Source organism: Dufourea novaeangliae, unplaced genomic scaffold, assembly GCF_001272555.1.
Source record: "Dufourea novaeangliae isolate 0120121106 unplaced genomic scaffold, ASM127255v1 scaffold16, whole genome shotgun sequence".
NCBI lineage: Eukaryota > Metazoa > Arthropoda > Insecta > Hymenoptera > Halictidae > Dufourea > Dufourea novaeangliae.
Genome location: NW_015373891.1, coordinates 2,668,854 through 2,686,849, shown reverse-complemented (window position 1 = coordinate 2,686,849; position 17,996 = coordinate 2,668,854). Strand labels below are relative to the sequence as shown.

General features: G+C 39.2%; 1 protein-coding gene across 1 annotated transcript in view; it reads left to right on the top strand.

Moving 5' to 3' along the window:
* Positions 1-17,996, top strand: part of LOC107187776 (insulin-like receptor) — a 78,628-nt gene that overhangs the window by 40,537 nt on the left and 20,095 nt on the right. The window contains exons 2-3 of the mRNA XM_015575952.1: positions 10,456-10,630; positions 13,371-13,617. Coding sequence (XP_015431438.1) covers positions 10,456-10,630; positions 13,371-13,617 — 422 coding nt within the window. The remainder of the gene's footprint in view (positions 1-10,455; positions 10,631-13,370; positions 13,618-17,996) is intronic.

Genomic DNA, 17,996 nt, shown 5'->3' with positions numbered 1-17,996 from the left:
CGGAAAATAAATATTATCTCCGAACGAGTATCGTTGCAGTCCCGACAGAGTGCAATAGAGTTGTCCAGCAATTAAAAAAAGGCTTTATCCGGCTTCGTCGATCGGGGCTGGGCTTTTTCGCCGTGTCACGATCGTCCCTCGATAGCCTCCGGGAGGTCATCGAATCGGCGAAAGCCAACGCGAGTTCGTTTTGCCACGAGTTCGCATCAACCGTTCAGAGGTTGTTTTTGAACGGAATTAAAGGCTGTTTATTACTATTCATCTTTGCACGAAGAAACAATACAACATATACTCTCTGAGTGTCACAAATATGAAAAGTATAGTTACGATAAACAATGGAGGCACAAGCAGACGGGGAAGCAAGTAATTCATAACAGAGGTGATTGCAGTAATTTTACTGAATTAGTTAAAAATATATTTAATGAAAGGGAAAGGTACCTTGTAGATGAGTCGAGATGATACACACCCAAAAGGCTGAGGATCTGCATAATCTGAAAAGAAAAGAAAAATCAATTACATAAATAATAATTGAAATAGCGGAAAAGATTAAGTGTGAATAAAAAAGGTAATTTAATAATTTAGATAGTAGAGGGTGTGCCTTCTCGCTTGGCTTTCTGTTGAAGCCCAACGAATAATAAGTGATAAGCACAAAGCACATTTTGATCGGTTTGTTAGTTCAACATTTATGATTTGTTAAAAAAAGGCTGACACCTGTAAAATCAACAATTTTGAAAATTTTCAATAATCCTTCGAGGTACGTTTATATATCACTAAAGACAATAACATATCCAAGTGTCAATAAAATCCGACATGTTACTCCAAAAAGTATCCGATATCACATGGAATGCCCGAACAGATAAAAATTAACCTAATAAACAAAAAAGTTTACAGAACAAAATGATGTACTTCTGAAACAAAGCAGCAATGAGTCCAATGGACTAAAATCTGCATGAAGGCTTGAGAAAGAAATAATAATAATGTTCGTATTGCAGTAAGCGTATTCGAATATTCTTCGGTGGATTTTACTGGGGAGACGTTCACGTTATTCGTTAGTATTCCGCCTGGTGACACCCGAGAGATTGTTTCTGACGGAAGGTAGACGGTTGTGTGGCGGATAATGGTGGATTCCTCTTACGGCAGAGAAAAGCAGGATTCACCTCGACTTTAAACACAATTTTTTCACGATAATGTACGATTCTTTTATATCCTTTGGAGTCCCAAAGAAATGGTAAATGTAATGGTAGGGTGCTCTGAATGTTTAGGGGATAGTAGACTTGACGGGATAGAAGGTACTTGTTCGATTACGAATGTTGTAATTTTTTGTTGAGGATAACAATGCCAGTTTCACCTAGTAAAGGACCAGAATACCTGAAATTATATCAGTGTTCAGTTTAATATTATAAATGTGAGAGATCAAACAGTCGATCCTTCAGCTTCCCGAATGATTGTTGTGACTAGACTGCGGATTTTATGCATTTACAGCCTATAGGGCTAAATGAAATACAATAAATGCCAAAACTTTCATCGGATTCAATCAGTTTTCTATTTTAGTCTGGACCCGATAAGATACTTAAGAGGAGAAATAAATTTCTACATTTGCTTCTGTCTTTATAAATTACTTTAGAAAATTTAATTTTGCATAAAAATCCGCCGTCTAGTTGTGATCATTGAGCTAGTACCTAAGGTCATTGTCAATTAGTTTTCTGATTCCTATACCGTAAAAATGGTTGCCGCTTCTTATGGGCACGTATACGTTTTATCTATAGACTTCTAGACACCCAGGGACTTAAACCGGTATGATTTTGATACCGGTATTATACCATCAAAGCTATACCAAAACCGAAATAAATGCCGCTATTTTTTCGATTTCTATAAGGGTAGGAGTTATATAGGGTTATATAGTGCGGTGGTAAACCGCAAATATCGGTATAATACCAGTATTTTTTGTTTCGGTAGAAGTCCCTGCTTCCATCTACATTATCGTGGCCTCGAGATCCCCCTGAACCTCTTAAGAAGAGTTAGGAAGTGCGGGAGAGTATCGTGACCATGATGATTAAGGCACGGCTGGCTATTCGAAGAATTCAAGGACCGCTGGTTCGAGTTCTCCATTACTTTGTCCCACTTACTCGAAGTGAAAGAAACGATGACACTTCACATACGTTGCGTCAGTGATCAGAGACACATAGTAGCAAAAGCCACTGGCTAGGGAATTTCGATTCTTTCGAAACTTTGTAGGTTGCAAGGAGATCTCTATAAAAGTATCAAGCAATGTTTTTGTTTTTTACTACTTTTTGGTTCTTGAGGATGAGCCACCCTATTAACCTTGGAAGGCGGACTGTTAAAAACTCGTTTATTTATTTATTTCAACAACAGAGTGTTAATAGAGCATATAACAGCCATTAAAATTTCTACCTGAAAGTTTGTTTATATCTTCCAGTTCTTAAGATATAAAAAATAGAACACTAATATTTAATCCTTGTTTCCATCCCGAGGAATAAAAAAATTGCCTGGTACTTCTATTAAGGTTCTCTACAAAACTGCGAAATCTAAACAAAAAATCGAAATTTTCGAGATACCGACCCAGATAGCACATGACGTCTTGAAGACGGCTTAAAGACGCCTTAGATCTAAAATAGCCGTAAAACAGGCGTCTTTAAGACGTCATGTGCTATCTAGGGAAATTCCCACGTGAAGAATTACTTTGTGAGCAACGATGCGCAGGGAGCACATCGGTATCGAAATCATCGGTGCCCAAGGTGGACGTTAAAATATTCCTCGGTCTCTGCGTTTGATCCGTCGTCGTAGATACAGTTTATTGCTGATTGCGCGTGTACCAGGACCTGGCGCGGAGAGCAATCTCGACGAATTTTACGGGACGTAATTACTTTGTAATATCGGGCGGCAATTTCGGCCCGAGCTCCGTTATTATTCGTTATAAAAATTCGTTACAAAAAGGTTGCTATTAAACCTGAACCTCATAAAATATTTACAGGTTAAACGCACTGATTACGAATAAGCGTTGACACGGAATATTTGAGTAATTAATACATCAATTAATAACCATTACTATTTAAAGTATTTATTTATACTGTAACTTCATATTAGATTCCTGTGGGGAAAATCGTCGTTTCCAAAGAATTTCAAGTGTCCTAGATTTCCGCGAATAATCGCTCCCCAGACAACACGATCGCTAGGACAGCGCACGATTTTCGTGACGCGACACAAATTTCAGATTACTGGTCAGTTATCGATGTTCGACGATGCCTATCACGACGGATCGCGTAACGATAACGCAACGAGAAACGATGCTACCGAATTTCGCTATCGTCGATCGACTGCCCTGGAATTCCTCTTTTTTGGCGATATAGTAGCTATTGAGAAAGTCGGTGGAGGCGTGGCTTAGATTTCGGCCCTCTGGTGGTAAGATGGACAACTACTGACAGTAGGTCCCTCAAATTTATAGTTCTTCACAGTTCAAATGTCATAAATATACAGTATCTTTTAACATCTTTGAAATTGTTTGAATCAGAAGTCTGTGGTTTTAATTGAAAGAACAATGCGAATTTCCATAAACGAAATTTGTTAGTTTGCGTGTTAAACGCCCCAAAGTAACAAATTTTATTGGTTGTGAAAATATAATTAATCGTGGCCACCTTTTAAATTGTGAAAGACCAAATGAAGATGCCAATAACGTTGTTGAAATCAGTGCGTTTTGTCTTCAGACATCAAATTTAAAAGATGGTCGAATTATTGGTATGACTTGTAACTTCGGTAAATTTGCGACACGACTTCCTAAAAATCATAAATTTCATGTTCAACTCTATTTATGATTGCAATAATACTTACTTGTTGGAATAAAATTGTCTTTTGTAACTGTAGTGAGCATACTCACATTCCTGCCCATTTTTAAAACTTTCACCCATGCACTGAATGAAGCGGTCAATAATATCTTCTTGATTTAATTTATTTTTTAATTTCACCAAGTGTACTTTTTGCCGGGGACAATCGTAAAAGCGAATCGTATAATTTTTTCATTCACGACCATTACATCCGTACACATAGCAATATATTTCCATGGTGTAAATTTTTATAACTGTTCAAATAATTACGACTGTTTATGTGTCGATTAATTTCAAAGCATTAATTAGCAGAACAAGTATAAAAACAGTCTCAATCTGTCTATTTAAACAACGTTGATCATATGGATACCCGACCTACTCTTTATCTCTGTCTACTCAGTATATATTCTGAAACAAAGCGATAGATGGTCACGAAGACAAACACTTCGATTCGTAACGACGTTTTCCTCGTGTCGCTGTTTCATGGTGCCAGCGTAAAATCGATGTCGATTCTACGTAAACACGCAGTAGACGCATCGATATCGATTCTACGTAGACAGATCGATAAGATATACCCGTGTTTCGAGTGGTCTTTGTCTGTGGTGCTCGATCGGAGGGAAAATCCTCGTATTCCAGATCGAAGAGCGACCACGAGCTCGGGAACCGAGTTTCCTTGGTTGTCCAGAAGTCATTGGTCTTGTAGTCGGAAACTTGACGATGTAATTGAGATTCATTACGGAACTACAACCCTCGTAGTTACGACCCTTGTGCACTATCACGATCTATGAACTGTAAGTCCCATTGACACTGAACTTTTCCCTGGACAGTAGCCAAAGCTTATTTTATAATTTACTTACATATCCGTATATTAATCCTCCATAAGCCGAATTAGTTTTTATGGTTCGGAAAATGTTTTATCTTTATAATACACTGTTTACTACTGCCAATTGAATACGTGGATCTCATATTTTTAATTTTGAAGGCTTTACTTTCTGAAAGTTTTAGATTTTGTTTTGTAAGTGGATCAGTTTCTTTTAAGAACTTATGTCACGATCAAATTTTTTGACATAAATCTTTATTGACCATGTTTAGCGAATGCTGAGTTATTAAACTACCATTAAATAATACCCACTACTCGATGAGTGTTCGAAAACTCCTCGGCACTGACAAAGAGAGGTCCTCAAGTGTAACGCTGACTTTTTATGAGATAGAGCTTCGAATCTTGAAGCCAATGATATATGTTTCAGCTGTACATGGCCATTAGTTTATCAAATATTTAATGTTCAGTGTCGAGAAGCCTCCGAACACTCATCTAGGATTTCCTGTATTCAGGATACACGTGAATTCTTCTCACTCTCGGGGCACGCTCCGAATGCGATTCGTTATTCATGGATTTTATATTTTTTTTTACCTATTTCGCAAGAATTTCGAACACGAAAAAACAAAAAGTTCCAAATTCTCGAAACTCAAATAAACTTCCTTGAGTTTCGACGAGTTTCAAGTAACCCACCTCTACACAAAAAACACACTCAATCCATAAAACAAACCCTCCTCACGCATATATGCACACATCGCTTCTATCTCTTTCTCTCACTTACACACAAGTCAATCATTGCCTGGATCATCTCGAAGACTATCGCCACAAAAAACACGCCGAAAAGCATCTCGATAACCGGTTCCACTCGACTCTCGATTTCCAAATATTTATCTAGTCGGTGCTCGAGGGTGAAAGAAGAAACCAGGCAATATACAGGGTGTTTCATTTAACTTGACAAATCGAAATATCTCGAGAAATACGCGTCGTTCGAAAAAAATTGTTATGTTCAGGAAGAAAATATTTACGAATTGCTCGAGAGTGACGACGAATAAAATAATTATTAAAATTTTTTAAATAATTCTTTGTACATTGAAAATATTTGAATTATATATTTTCTAAATAATATCATAAAATATCTTGTCAAAATAAATAATCAACAAGTAAAAACCGAGTTTCTTTTATTACTTTTTTTATAACTCCTCACTACGAAGAAAAAAGTCTCCATTGTGAAACGAGTTGAGCAAAAGTTAATTCCCCGGTTACAGGTTACTTTAAATTTTTTTTTTAATTACGTACTTTTTTCCGTAGAATCTGAATCTATAATAAAAACTAGGGGTTTCCATTTAAGATTCCAATTTTAGCACAAATGAATGGCCCTTTAAAAATATTGATGGTTTATTTGAAAATTTTTTTTCGTACGATGCGTATTTCTCGAAATATTTTTATTTGTCAAGTTAAATAAAACACCCTGTATAGAGAGACAGGCAGATTAGCCTCTGGTCATGAATGGGAGAGGCATCAGTCGGAATGCGTCCGCGTCGCGGAGAGTCGACGTCACACACGATGCATCGCGGGCGATTCGAGCGAACGCCAGTGTAATCGTATTCTTCGTGGTCGGCGATTAACGTTACGCGTGATTCCCCCCCTCTCAATCCCTCGATCGAAACAACTGAGCTCGATGATCGCGGGTGTAACCCTAGCCACACCTCAGTGGGGAGACCCCCGTAAAATCCGAACCAACGGCGCGAGTTTCCTCGACGTTTGAAACTTCGTTTCTTCTCGCGTTTCACGCGGAATCGAATTCTGGCCGTGTCCGGGGAAAAGAATCGCCGAGGCTCTCGTGTCGGCCTACTGATCGAATGGCGGATCATCGGCGACGCAGTAAAAGTTTTCGAGGTGGGGTAAACCGAAGCCTTTGGCTAACGTCTTCAGGGACAAATTATTGAGACTCTTTTTCAGGTGGATCTATTTAGGATATACAGGGTGTCCCCGTATTGGTGGTACCCTCGCGAGCAAACTTGTGTTCCTCTAGGGAAAAAGTGACGTAAGGAAAAGACCTCTTACCACTTACAAGGGAAAACACCGAAGTGTCCCCTTCTGATTTTGATGAAACTTCGTATGTATGTTAAGCAATAAAAAATAAGGGATACGTATTTTTTTTATCGGCTGAGGCGCGACTTTAAGGGGCGAAACCACCCCCCGAAGTTTCGATCCGAAATTTTTTTGCTATAAACAAATTATATTTTGGACAATTTGTTAGTACCATATTATTCTACATAAAAAACCACAAATTTCGTCCATTAGAAGTTTTCGTGTATCTCCTCTGATTTTCGAGATAGTACTTACGTGTTCAAACTTCGAGGGGTGTTTTCACCCCTTAAAGTCGCGATACGGCCGATAAAAAAAAATACGTATCCCTTATTTTTGACTGCTTAACAGACATACGAAGTTTCATGAAAATCGGAGGGGTACACTTCCGTTCCTTCGACACGGCGACCAATTGAGAGGCAGATGCAAGCACGTGTGATGAGTCATTTGCTAAGGAAAATTGAATAATTGTTTTTGTTAAACGATATCACTATGGAAATGGTGTGATTTAACTCTTAAAAGTTTAGTTTCGTCTAAATGACAATTGAACTGGAGAGATTTTGCTTTCTGTCCACAGAAAGAGGCTCTGCAGTCTATCTATTGTTTATTATAAAAATCTTACTATACAACTTATATTGAATTTTCATGCAAGCAAACGTCGAAATAAAATAAGCGCCCCTTATGAAAGTAAAATATTCTAAATTGTATATTTATGGGGTTCCTCAAACTCCATCTCATTATGTCACAGTGAAAAAGGTCGTACGTAGCCAGACACACTTTATTTCCTTTCTTTTAATCTAATAAAAGCTGTCGGTTTTGTTTTAAATTACACTGCGATATTAATTCTATACACAAAATTTTGTAACGTTATTTAAATGATCCAGTCTCGTTGCAATATACGCGTCATATTGGGTGTCGTGGTAGTGAAAGCGTTAAAGGTAAATTAAGGAAACCAATGCAATATGGGGTCCACTCGATTCGCATTCATCTCGACTAAAATCTTCCGCAGTAATACCGAAGCTCACTGTATATAATCGTATTTCTAGCTGGTTCAAGTTCTGATTTATTAATGAACAATCATCGTCGTAAAATATCATCGCTCTTTCCCACAAAATATCGTCATAATGTCAATGTCCGTATTTCTAATCATGTAATAATTCTGCTGTCACAGAAATCAATTTGTATTATTTATTTATGCAATAATCAACAATCGAAACTTCAAGGGGCGGTTTCACCCCTTAAAGTCGCGTCTCAGCCGATAAGAAAAATACGTATCCCTTATTTTTGACTGCTTAACAGACATACAAAGTTTCATCAAAATCGAAGGGGGACATTTCCGTGTCTTCCCTTGTTAGATCACGTGGTCACTCAAAGTACTAAAACGTCCACCTTTTACCCAGTAATAAATAATAATAATTTTAGCTCTACTCTTAGGTGCTATGTTTTGTTTACGAAGACGTCCCGCAGTAGTGGGTACCAAGAATACCCGCAGTCAATTAACCACGGGTTAAAAGCCATCCAAATGGCGCAGCAGTAATGGGAAAGAGGTGAAACGGAGTGGAGAGAAGTCGAGGCGGGTCGGTTCGGGCTGGCGAACCGATGGGACGCGAGACGCGCCGTGACCGCGTGCCTAGATCAACTCGCGCGTTTGTTCGTTCGTGTTTATCCCAATGCCGGGCCACGTCGCGGCGTATTTTTAGCCCCTACCCGTTACAATCGACCGCGACATCGCGACGTCTGCACGTGGACGGACGCGCGTTCCTACGCGCGACGCACCGACGACGGTTACTCCGTCGCGATAAATCTACACGCGATCCTTTTGGCCTTCTAGCCACTCCAGACTTGGGGGAGAGTGGGGGGGGGGAGGCGTACCTTTCGCCGGGAGTCAGAAGTTGAAGGATCGACGTTAACCTTGCGATTAATACTTTCGGCGGTCCTGTTTGATTTTGTAGATTGAACCCCTTATCGAAAATGTATTTTGTTATTCGTTACCACGTTTTAGCGATCTTGGAGCATTATCCGAAAAATGGTTTTTGTGATATAGAACCAATATTAGTGGCAAACTTGCATTTGCTACACACCTGATCGACATATAGGGGTCGATGATTGTTTGAGTTTGCAATTTATTTTTGTTATTGTTCACAAATTTACGAGTTGATATTTCAGGGAGTTTTTTAGCTGCATCGAATTTTTCTGTAGTATGTTAGGTCGATCCGAAGGTTCGTATACTTACAGGCTACAACTTTCGAGTTTGACGAAACTTTTTGGTAAAATTGTTTCAAGTACTCTTAATACAAATAATACCTTTTACATATGTTAATTTTGGAGTTTTTTGGGACAATTTCACCAAGTTTCATTGAAATCGAAATGTAGACCTTTTCAAAACTGCATCCCATTTTTATTTGCCTTTGTGCAGTCTTCAAGGAATTCATTGAGTAACATTGAGATGAAATTTGAAGTAAAGAAAATGTGTACGTTACTATGCAGTGGTGATAACGTGAATGGTTACGTCTACTTTGACGGAAATAAAATTATTCTCGAAACTTTATTGTCACATATCTTAAGACAACGCGGATATCAAAGCAGGTACAAGAAATACGTATTACGATCAATAGATCCCCGATCCTGGAATGCGTGTGCACACTATCAAAAAAATACCTTCGAAGGCGATAGCACCGCGTCTATTCAATTTTCAAAATAATATTTCTAAATGAAACATTCTCGGAACTTTATTGTCACAAACCTAGTATTGTAACGCAGGTTTTTCGAGTCAAAAATTGTCGAAAATATACACGTTTAGTTAATAGAGTCCATTGGTCTTGATTTAATCTATACTGCGATACTAATTTTATCCAAAAATTTTTTAATGTTTAAATAATCCAGCATCCTTGCAATGTACCTGTCACCCATATTTGATATAGTTATAGTCTTGAAACAGGTATCAGAAACGTTACGGTCAATGCATCCTTTAATGCGTCTGTCTAATTTTCAGAATGAATATTTCTAAGTGAACCATTCTCGGAATTTTATTGTCATGCCTTGTAAATACAATTGTCAGTATTTGCGTAACGTTCTTCCACTCGGAAACTTTTGTCCAGTTCGAATTACTTGTCACGTTCGAGCCGGGGCGGTCCGGTTTGGGGCGAAGGGAAGGAAACGGATATCAGCGATCTAGTCAGGTTAAGACAAAGTTGTCTGACCTTGCCCACGTGTAGCGAGTTTGGTTTCCCCGTGGCTGAGCGTTAATCAACCGTAAACGGCGCGGTCGAATTCCGTCGACGATGTTTTCCGTCATCTTCGTTTTGGAATTTAGTTAATTGGCACTGACGCCTTTCTTCGAGGAATACCCCCGACAAACAATGAAACAACACAACAGAATAATAAAAAATAATAAATTGTACATCACTTTGAAAAAGACTTATACTCGCGATTGCCATGGTTATAAACAAAAACAAGTAAATTGTAAATAAACCAGACACAGTGGGCTTGTTTTGCTTGGTAAATAAACGTCTCATATGATTACCACGGTCACAAATAAATGCAACTAAAGAACAAATAAACAAGACAAAGTGGAGTTCCACCGCTATGAAAATAAACATCTGATATAGCGATAACAAACAATTACAAATTTGATCTTTTATTGAAGATAATGGTCAAGCTCTAATGGTAATACCGACCGATTGCAATGATAGTATTCCTTTTCTGTTCCAGTGTGCCAAAGCATAGACGTAAGAAACAGCGTGAGTTCGTTCTCGAAATTGAACGGATGCCGAATAGTCGAAGGATTCGTACAAATACTACTGATCGACAGCGCCGACCCGTCGGAGTTCGCCAACATTACTTTCCCGGAACTGAGGGAGATCACCGGATATTTGCTGTTCTACAGGTAAATCTAACGATTTCGGGGGACCTTTTCCCTTTGTCAATCCGTCAATGTTACAACGAGTGACTATAGTCACAGTATCGCAAACTTAGAACGTGTTCAGCGCGTTGAAAATTTGAAAGCAACCAAATAAGCTTCTTGAAGCATAATGACTAGACTGCGGATTTTTATGCAAAATAATATTTTAGAAAGTGATCCGTAAAGACCAGAGCAACGTAGGAATTTATTTCTTCTTTTAACTATCTTATTGGATTAAGAATAAAATAGAAATTTATTTTATTGTATTTCACAAAGTCCCATAGGCTATAAATGCATAAAATCCGCAGTCTAATAATGACAGTAGAGAAATTTGTATAATTCCGCGTCTTTTTCGTATTTAACTGCAGAAATGTTGAAATTGAATATAAATAACATGGGCAGACATTTGTATATGTCATAGGTTCCCAAGGTAGTCTCAATCGTCCACCGGTGGGCGTTGAGGAGATCTGAGGGAGCGTTTTAGTTATTTTATTTTCGTTACTTTCAATTTAACTTTCTTAAAATTCAAAGGTTACGCGCACAACTACGCTTGGAAATTTTGATAATATAGAGATAGTTTACTTTACGGGTGCACTCAACGAAAAAATTTTTAAAAGGGGGATGGTGAGCCAAAAAAGATTGGCAAACTATAATAGATATCATTAAAAATATCGAGGCATAAGAAAACGTTCTTGTTAAATGTTTAACCAGTTTGAAAACACGTGAATTCATTGTGACGAAAGGGTCGAAGAGACTGGCTCGAAGTGATGTAAATTTCCAAACGATATCTGAGAAACGACGGAGAAGATAGCACGCGCGCGACAGATCGGTTTCCCAAGTAAAAACGTCAGCGATCGCATTACGCCGATTTCAGGAAGTCCGTCCGATATTAATCCTTCATAGACGCGTTAACTTGCGCGACGAGGCATCGTGCCAAATGGAAGTTAATTCGCGACATCCGAGAAGACTCGCGACTCTAGTGGCTATGTTTCAATGCAGTTTCGATGCGTTTCGAACTTGTACGTATGTTCGTAAAGTAGGTAATTTAAATATCAGACTTGTGGAACATACGATCGTTCGTTAAAGTACACGTCTCGTTATTATACCACCTAACTTTTGCTGGAAATTATAAGTTCGTGAAAACAAAGAAAATTATTTATCAGCCGAGTGTAGCTTAACCCATTAACAATTTATCCCGAGCAAGACTCGGGCGCGACGCATTTATCATACATAACGTAATTATTAAAAAGATACGTCTGAAACATGATTTTTTACATTTTTTATCATGGATAGTTTAGTTTTATTGTAGTAAACAAAATTTATATTAAATTATTATTATTATGTATTAAAATATACATTTTTTAACCACAAATCGTAATTTTATTCGACTGTTAACGGGTTAATCTTTTGCAGTAAATATATATATTTACGATAACCGTAGAAGGGATTTTGTTTTCGAACAAGTATTAATAATAAAGTGATTGCGTCGAGTAGGTAAAGTCGCCAAAGAAATAGTTCCTTTTCCAATATAGTGTTGAGACTTCAAGATCATATTGGCCAGTATTGCAGTTGAAAATGTCTCATACAATAGCATCTAATAATGCATTCAAAAATATACTATTCCATTTAAAAAAACAAAGTTGACCTTCATATGACCTTTATGCGTCCACATAAAAAAAAGTTCCCCACATCAGAAAGTGTGCCTCAGGACACCATTGAACTTTCGTCTATACATATAATAATAATTTATAATTCCATAAATCTAATATACAATTCCGTAAAGAACGAAAAATCCAATCCGTAAAAATCGTATTATTTCACTGCTCGGTCCTTGATAGGTTCAAAAAGATCGTACAAGTTCGAAGGCTCGGTCACAATTACCAAAAACTCGCGTGGACCAACGTCGAAATGATACTTCTCTTCGTGTCCACACGGAGCGCGAGATCCACGATCTGCAAAAAGCTCCACGGCGTGTTGCGATACTCGATGATAAATCATCCGTGGGCGGCGGAGAACGCGGAGAAACCGGCAAGGCCGCCGACCGTCTCGGATCGAAAGTGCGAACGAGCGCGCGCGCGTCGACAACGACGACTACGACTTCCTCTCCCGAGTCCCGCGTCGAGGGTCACTAAACTTCCTGCCGGTTGCTCTATCGTTATTATCTCGCCCGGTTCCTTTGTTTTCTTCCTTCCTCGTCCTTTCCCTCCTTTCTTTCCGCCTTCCTCTTTGCCTTTTCCCCCTCTCTCTTTCCACTATTCCCCCTTGTTCCTTTCTGTCTCTTTCCATCTTTCCACCTTATTTCTCTCTGTCTCTTTCCACCTTTCCACCTCGTTACTCTTTTTCTCTGTCTTTCCACGTTCCCTTCTTCCTCTTTGTTTCTCTCTTTCTCTTTCCATCTTTCCTCCTTGTTCCTCTCTTCCTCTGTCTTTTTACGTTTCCTCCTTGTTTTACTCTCTCTCTCTCTCTGTCTTTCACGTTTCCTCCTTTTTTACTCTCTCTCTCTCTCTCTCTCTCTTTCTCTGTCTTTCCACCTTTCCTACATGTTTCTCTCTTCCTCTGTCTTTCCACCTTTCCTCTTTGTTTTACACACACACACGCTCTCTCTTTCTGTTTTTCCACGGGATCGTAAAGCACGGCGACCCATAGCCAGGCCGGATATCCCATTCACAGCCGGCTTCTCTCAATTCTTTTTCCTCTCTTCTCGTGTTTGCCCGGGCGCGCGCAGGGTGAAGGGTCTGCGAAGCGTGGGCCGGCTGTTCCCCAACCTGACGGTGATACGAGGCCATTCTCTCTTCATCAACTACGCCCTGGTCGCGTTCGAGATGATGAGCCTCCAGGAGATCGGGCTGCACAGCCTGACCACGATCGTGCGGGGATCCGTTCGGTTCGAGAAGAATCACGCCCTCTGCTACGTGGACACGATCGACTGGGACCTGATCGGCAAGGCGGGCAAAGGGGAGCACGTGATCGCGGTAAGTTCGATCTACTATGGATTATAATTATAAATTAGATCGTGGATTTTATGGCGTTTCTTGCGGACACGAGTGTATACAGGGTGTAACAAAAATGTTAGATGACCCGGAAATGGGAGACTCGCGAGGTTATTTGAAACAAGTTTTTCCTTAGTAAAAATGTTATTTGAGGCTTTGTTAACGAGAGATTAACGAAAAACCCCGACCAATCAGAGCGTGAGTCTGTCGGCCGAGGTCTCATAGTTACGTTGGCTACACGCTGCGATTGGTAGCACACGTTACCGTGGGAAATCCCCTATGTTTTTTTACAATTTAAATGGGAATTCCCTAATTTAAATTAGGATTGAAATGATGTTGCCTCATGGTGTTAGCATTTATGTGTAAAACTGATTTAAGATTAGACATTGTTATAAAATCTTTAAGATGTCACAAGACACCTCATGGTAAAAATAGATACACCATATGCGTATTTAATATCCAGCCGGTATATAGAATTATAAGAAAAGTCCAAAATTCAATTGATGAAAAATGATTAAACCTAGAAAATAATGTTAAATTAAAATTCTAAAAGCTATCTTTCAACACCTTCGGTAGAAATAGTGTTTCATACACACAAAAATTTCAAGTTGATGTGAAAACAATAAATATAACTTTTTTGTCCGTTACTGTATTTCTACTGTTTGTGTAAAAGCGTGCCACTAATGTTTCCTCCAATCATTTCTGTGATCATAACTGTCACTACCAAATCGACAAGTAACAATCGCTCCCCAATGAACCGTTACGACGGACGATCTCAGACAACTCCCAGCACACCCCACAGACAATGGTTAACTTATATACTGGCACCAATTGTATCTATTCTAAAGGGAGGATGGATAACACGTTCCGTTAAAGCAGTCGCCGTTCCCCGAACGAAATAGCGTTTCAACGAAACGATCCCTCCACCCCCGCGGCACGACAATTGCCGCAGGATATTTGTCAAAGGAAAGTTTTAATATCGGCGGAACGTGGTCTCGGAGCACCATTTAGATTCCCGGTTCCCTTGGCACAACGGGGGATGTCTATCCCGCACTCATACGCGAGCGCACGCAGCAAAAGATCGCAACAGCGGCTAATAGTGGCGGCTTCTGGCACGGGCCAAGTCGACACCGTTTTGCCAGAAACTTCCCTTACCTCCCTTGTCCACGAGGGCATTATTCCGTCGAGGAGCAACGAACCAGCCCCCCTTTCGCATCGGTAAACATTTCCATTTGCTGGCCCCCCGGATAGTAAATAATCGTAACTACGCGGTGCTGGGATGTAGTCTCGAGTTGACGACGTACAATGGTCTCCAGAATCGTAATTCAGCAGCTCAATTGGTCGAAAACAAATTTCTTTTATTGTTCGAAAACTCACATCTATTTCACGTTAAGGCCCCTTCTCTTTTTAGCGGGCGAATAAACAAACTTTTTTGTTCGTTTGTCTGAGTGTATAAATAAAGAACACGGAGTTTTATTTACATATCATTTTTGCTTTCTTTTAATAAAAATTTTAAAAGGACCTTCGGATTACAAAACGGTAAAGAACTTTTCGATTTGTATTTGCACGAGGAATACGTATGTTGCGGCGGATTCTCTCGTCTGTTTGGGGCACCTTGTATCTACAAAGTTCCATGTGATCGCGCGAACGTGACTGAACGAATCCAAGGCGAACCGCGTCCTTGCATTAAAAACCACGGTCAGTACTCGGCCAAGAGTCGCAACATTGTGTTTCGTTGAGCGATTAAAAGCCCGAGCGACGTTCTACCTCCCCTTAAAAAGCAAATCTCATTCGGCGAGGTTATTGCGCGCGATTCGTCACGCTCCGTGGCCCACCAGTCGAACGGACGAGTATTCTGGGCTTTTTGTCGCACCCGTTAAGCGACTGGAAATCGTTTAATTTGTTTTTCGACCGGTGCCCGTCACGCGGGCAGCCTCTACGTCGACCCCGATTTTACCCCGCTAACGCCTTCTTTTATTTCCTTTTTTTTTCTCTCTCTCTCCCAACATCGTTCTTTTTTCCCTTTTTGTTCCACGCGAACGCATCGCGCGTTCCAGCTCTCCGTTCGAGCGGATGCGCGCCGGCGTTCCACGGAACGAATCGAAGACCCCCAGTGTTCGATTCGTCGGCGGGACGGTCTTTTGTCGCGTGTGATAAAATTATTTGAACGTGGAGAATTGAACCTTCCAGTGGTGGAATGTTGTTTTGGTAACGTGTGACAGCGCGCGCGATATTCGGAACAAGCGATGTCGAGTATACTTGAATGAAATTATAACGATATGGCAAATATATACGAGTTAGATTATTTAAAAGACTGCTAATTTTCATTGTTTCCAAATTCATTAATGTAACAGATATTCTTAATACAAACTTAGAAGTCGTAATTAAAGGAAATGGGAAAAATTCTGTATACATATATGAAAATCTTATACCGTTTGATTCCGTTGTTCTAGTAAAAGAAATATATTTTTCGGTTTTCACTAAAATTTCTAAATTAATTTATTTTTCACCAAATTTGTTGCACACGTAGTACTAGATCTAAGTAATAAAACTTCTATTTACCAAATAGTCAAGATTCCCGAAAGAAATTGCAAGTGAAATGGTTGAAGATAAAAAGACCATACATTTTTCACATTGCAGACAGTTTTAACTTATTTTTGTCAAAAAATGACTTATGCCACTTTCAAAATCACACATACAAAAAACAAATATAAAGAATAAATTCATAAAGGCTCGTACATTAATTTTCATACCACAGCAAAAGTTACGAAAAATCGGAAAAAAATTCATTGTAACATTTTAAGTACTGTTATAGCAGTGTACTCACCAGTCATTCTGCTTTGATAGTTCTAGCATTAAAATTCAAACGAACTTTTGGTTCGATCGCATAATTGAATAAGCACGTGTGACGTCGCGCGCGAGAGAGAGACGAACCGCGACACGTCAAGAGGTTGCTGGTGACCGTTTCCTTACTACCGAAACGTTCGTTAATTTGTAAAATGTGTAACGGCCTCGTTATCGTCACCGATATTCGCGTCACGAGAGCCCACGTACGCGACGCATGACGTCCACGCTCTCCCGGGCCAGTCGAGCCTCGCCATTTAAGTTTGATCACCGATCGTCTTCGTTTGGACTCAGAGGTCACTGGTTTCTGTGAGGCAACAGATCTATCTTCGTTTCGCTGGACCGATTGCTGATTCAATACTTGCGCGACCAACCGAAATATACCTGACTCAACAGCACCGCCTACTCTTGTCTGTAATTCGAACGTCCGTGGACCTGGTGACAAGTCGATTAATAATATTTATTATGTTCTTGACTGGGGCATTTACAGTGTGAACAAATTTTAGTAACCTATGACGCAAATTCGTAAAGGAAAAATCGTCCATTAGCGCAACCATTCAGATCGTATGACGTCGAAAATACAAATTAAACGGTATTTTTGAGTCTGAATTATCGTTTCTTTGGATTCGATATATAATAGTAACTTAACAATATTTACTTACAAATATATACATTTACGTTTTGAAAATTATCGTCATTATTAAAGAAGATATTCATTCTTATATTTCTTATAGTATTTTGTCCATTTAGCCATTTCCGCGTAGTAACTTAACACACCGGACCTTGGTTAGAAGCGGACACTTTAGAAAATGATAATAATGAAGTTAGCGATAACGCCAAAACGACGAGGTTGTAATTACGGAATCGCCTAGATTGTTGCAGTTTTTTAATTACGTCAATCATCACTCACACCATAATAGTTAGAGTCAACAAAAAAAAAAATGAAGGGACATAACATAAATCTTCAATATGTATTTATTAAATTTTCATTATACATAGCCTCAGATTAAAAAGTTGTAAAAAGCAACCATTATTATTTTCTTCGCGATTCCGACCAATTGCAACTTTGTCAATTTTTGTTTACACATCATTTAGTAAACTAATGTCCGTAACTTCACAAAAGAACTCAAGTCATTTGGACCAATTTTAAAAAAGCTGTTCCGTTTTAAAGGGCGTAAGAATAATTCTAGTCCAATACTGTATCTACCTAACCGATCGGCAAAAACAATCTTGCAGAGCGATAACAAATAAGCATGAAGCAATAAGTCGAAAGTCCAGTGTGAAATTTTTTCATACCGAGCACTGTTATCGAAAAAATCGGCTTTAAAAATTCATGCGATACGCATACATTGTTAAGCACGGCAAATTGAAACTGACTGTAATGGACAGACACGATAACAGAGTCCTATTTAATAGCATGAGTATGCAACATACTGTCGAAGCGGAGTTTCTCGACAGCAAAGCTACCTGTTAGAAAAGCATTACCTCCAGACATTCGATTTATTTTTTCATGAAGA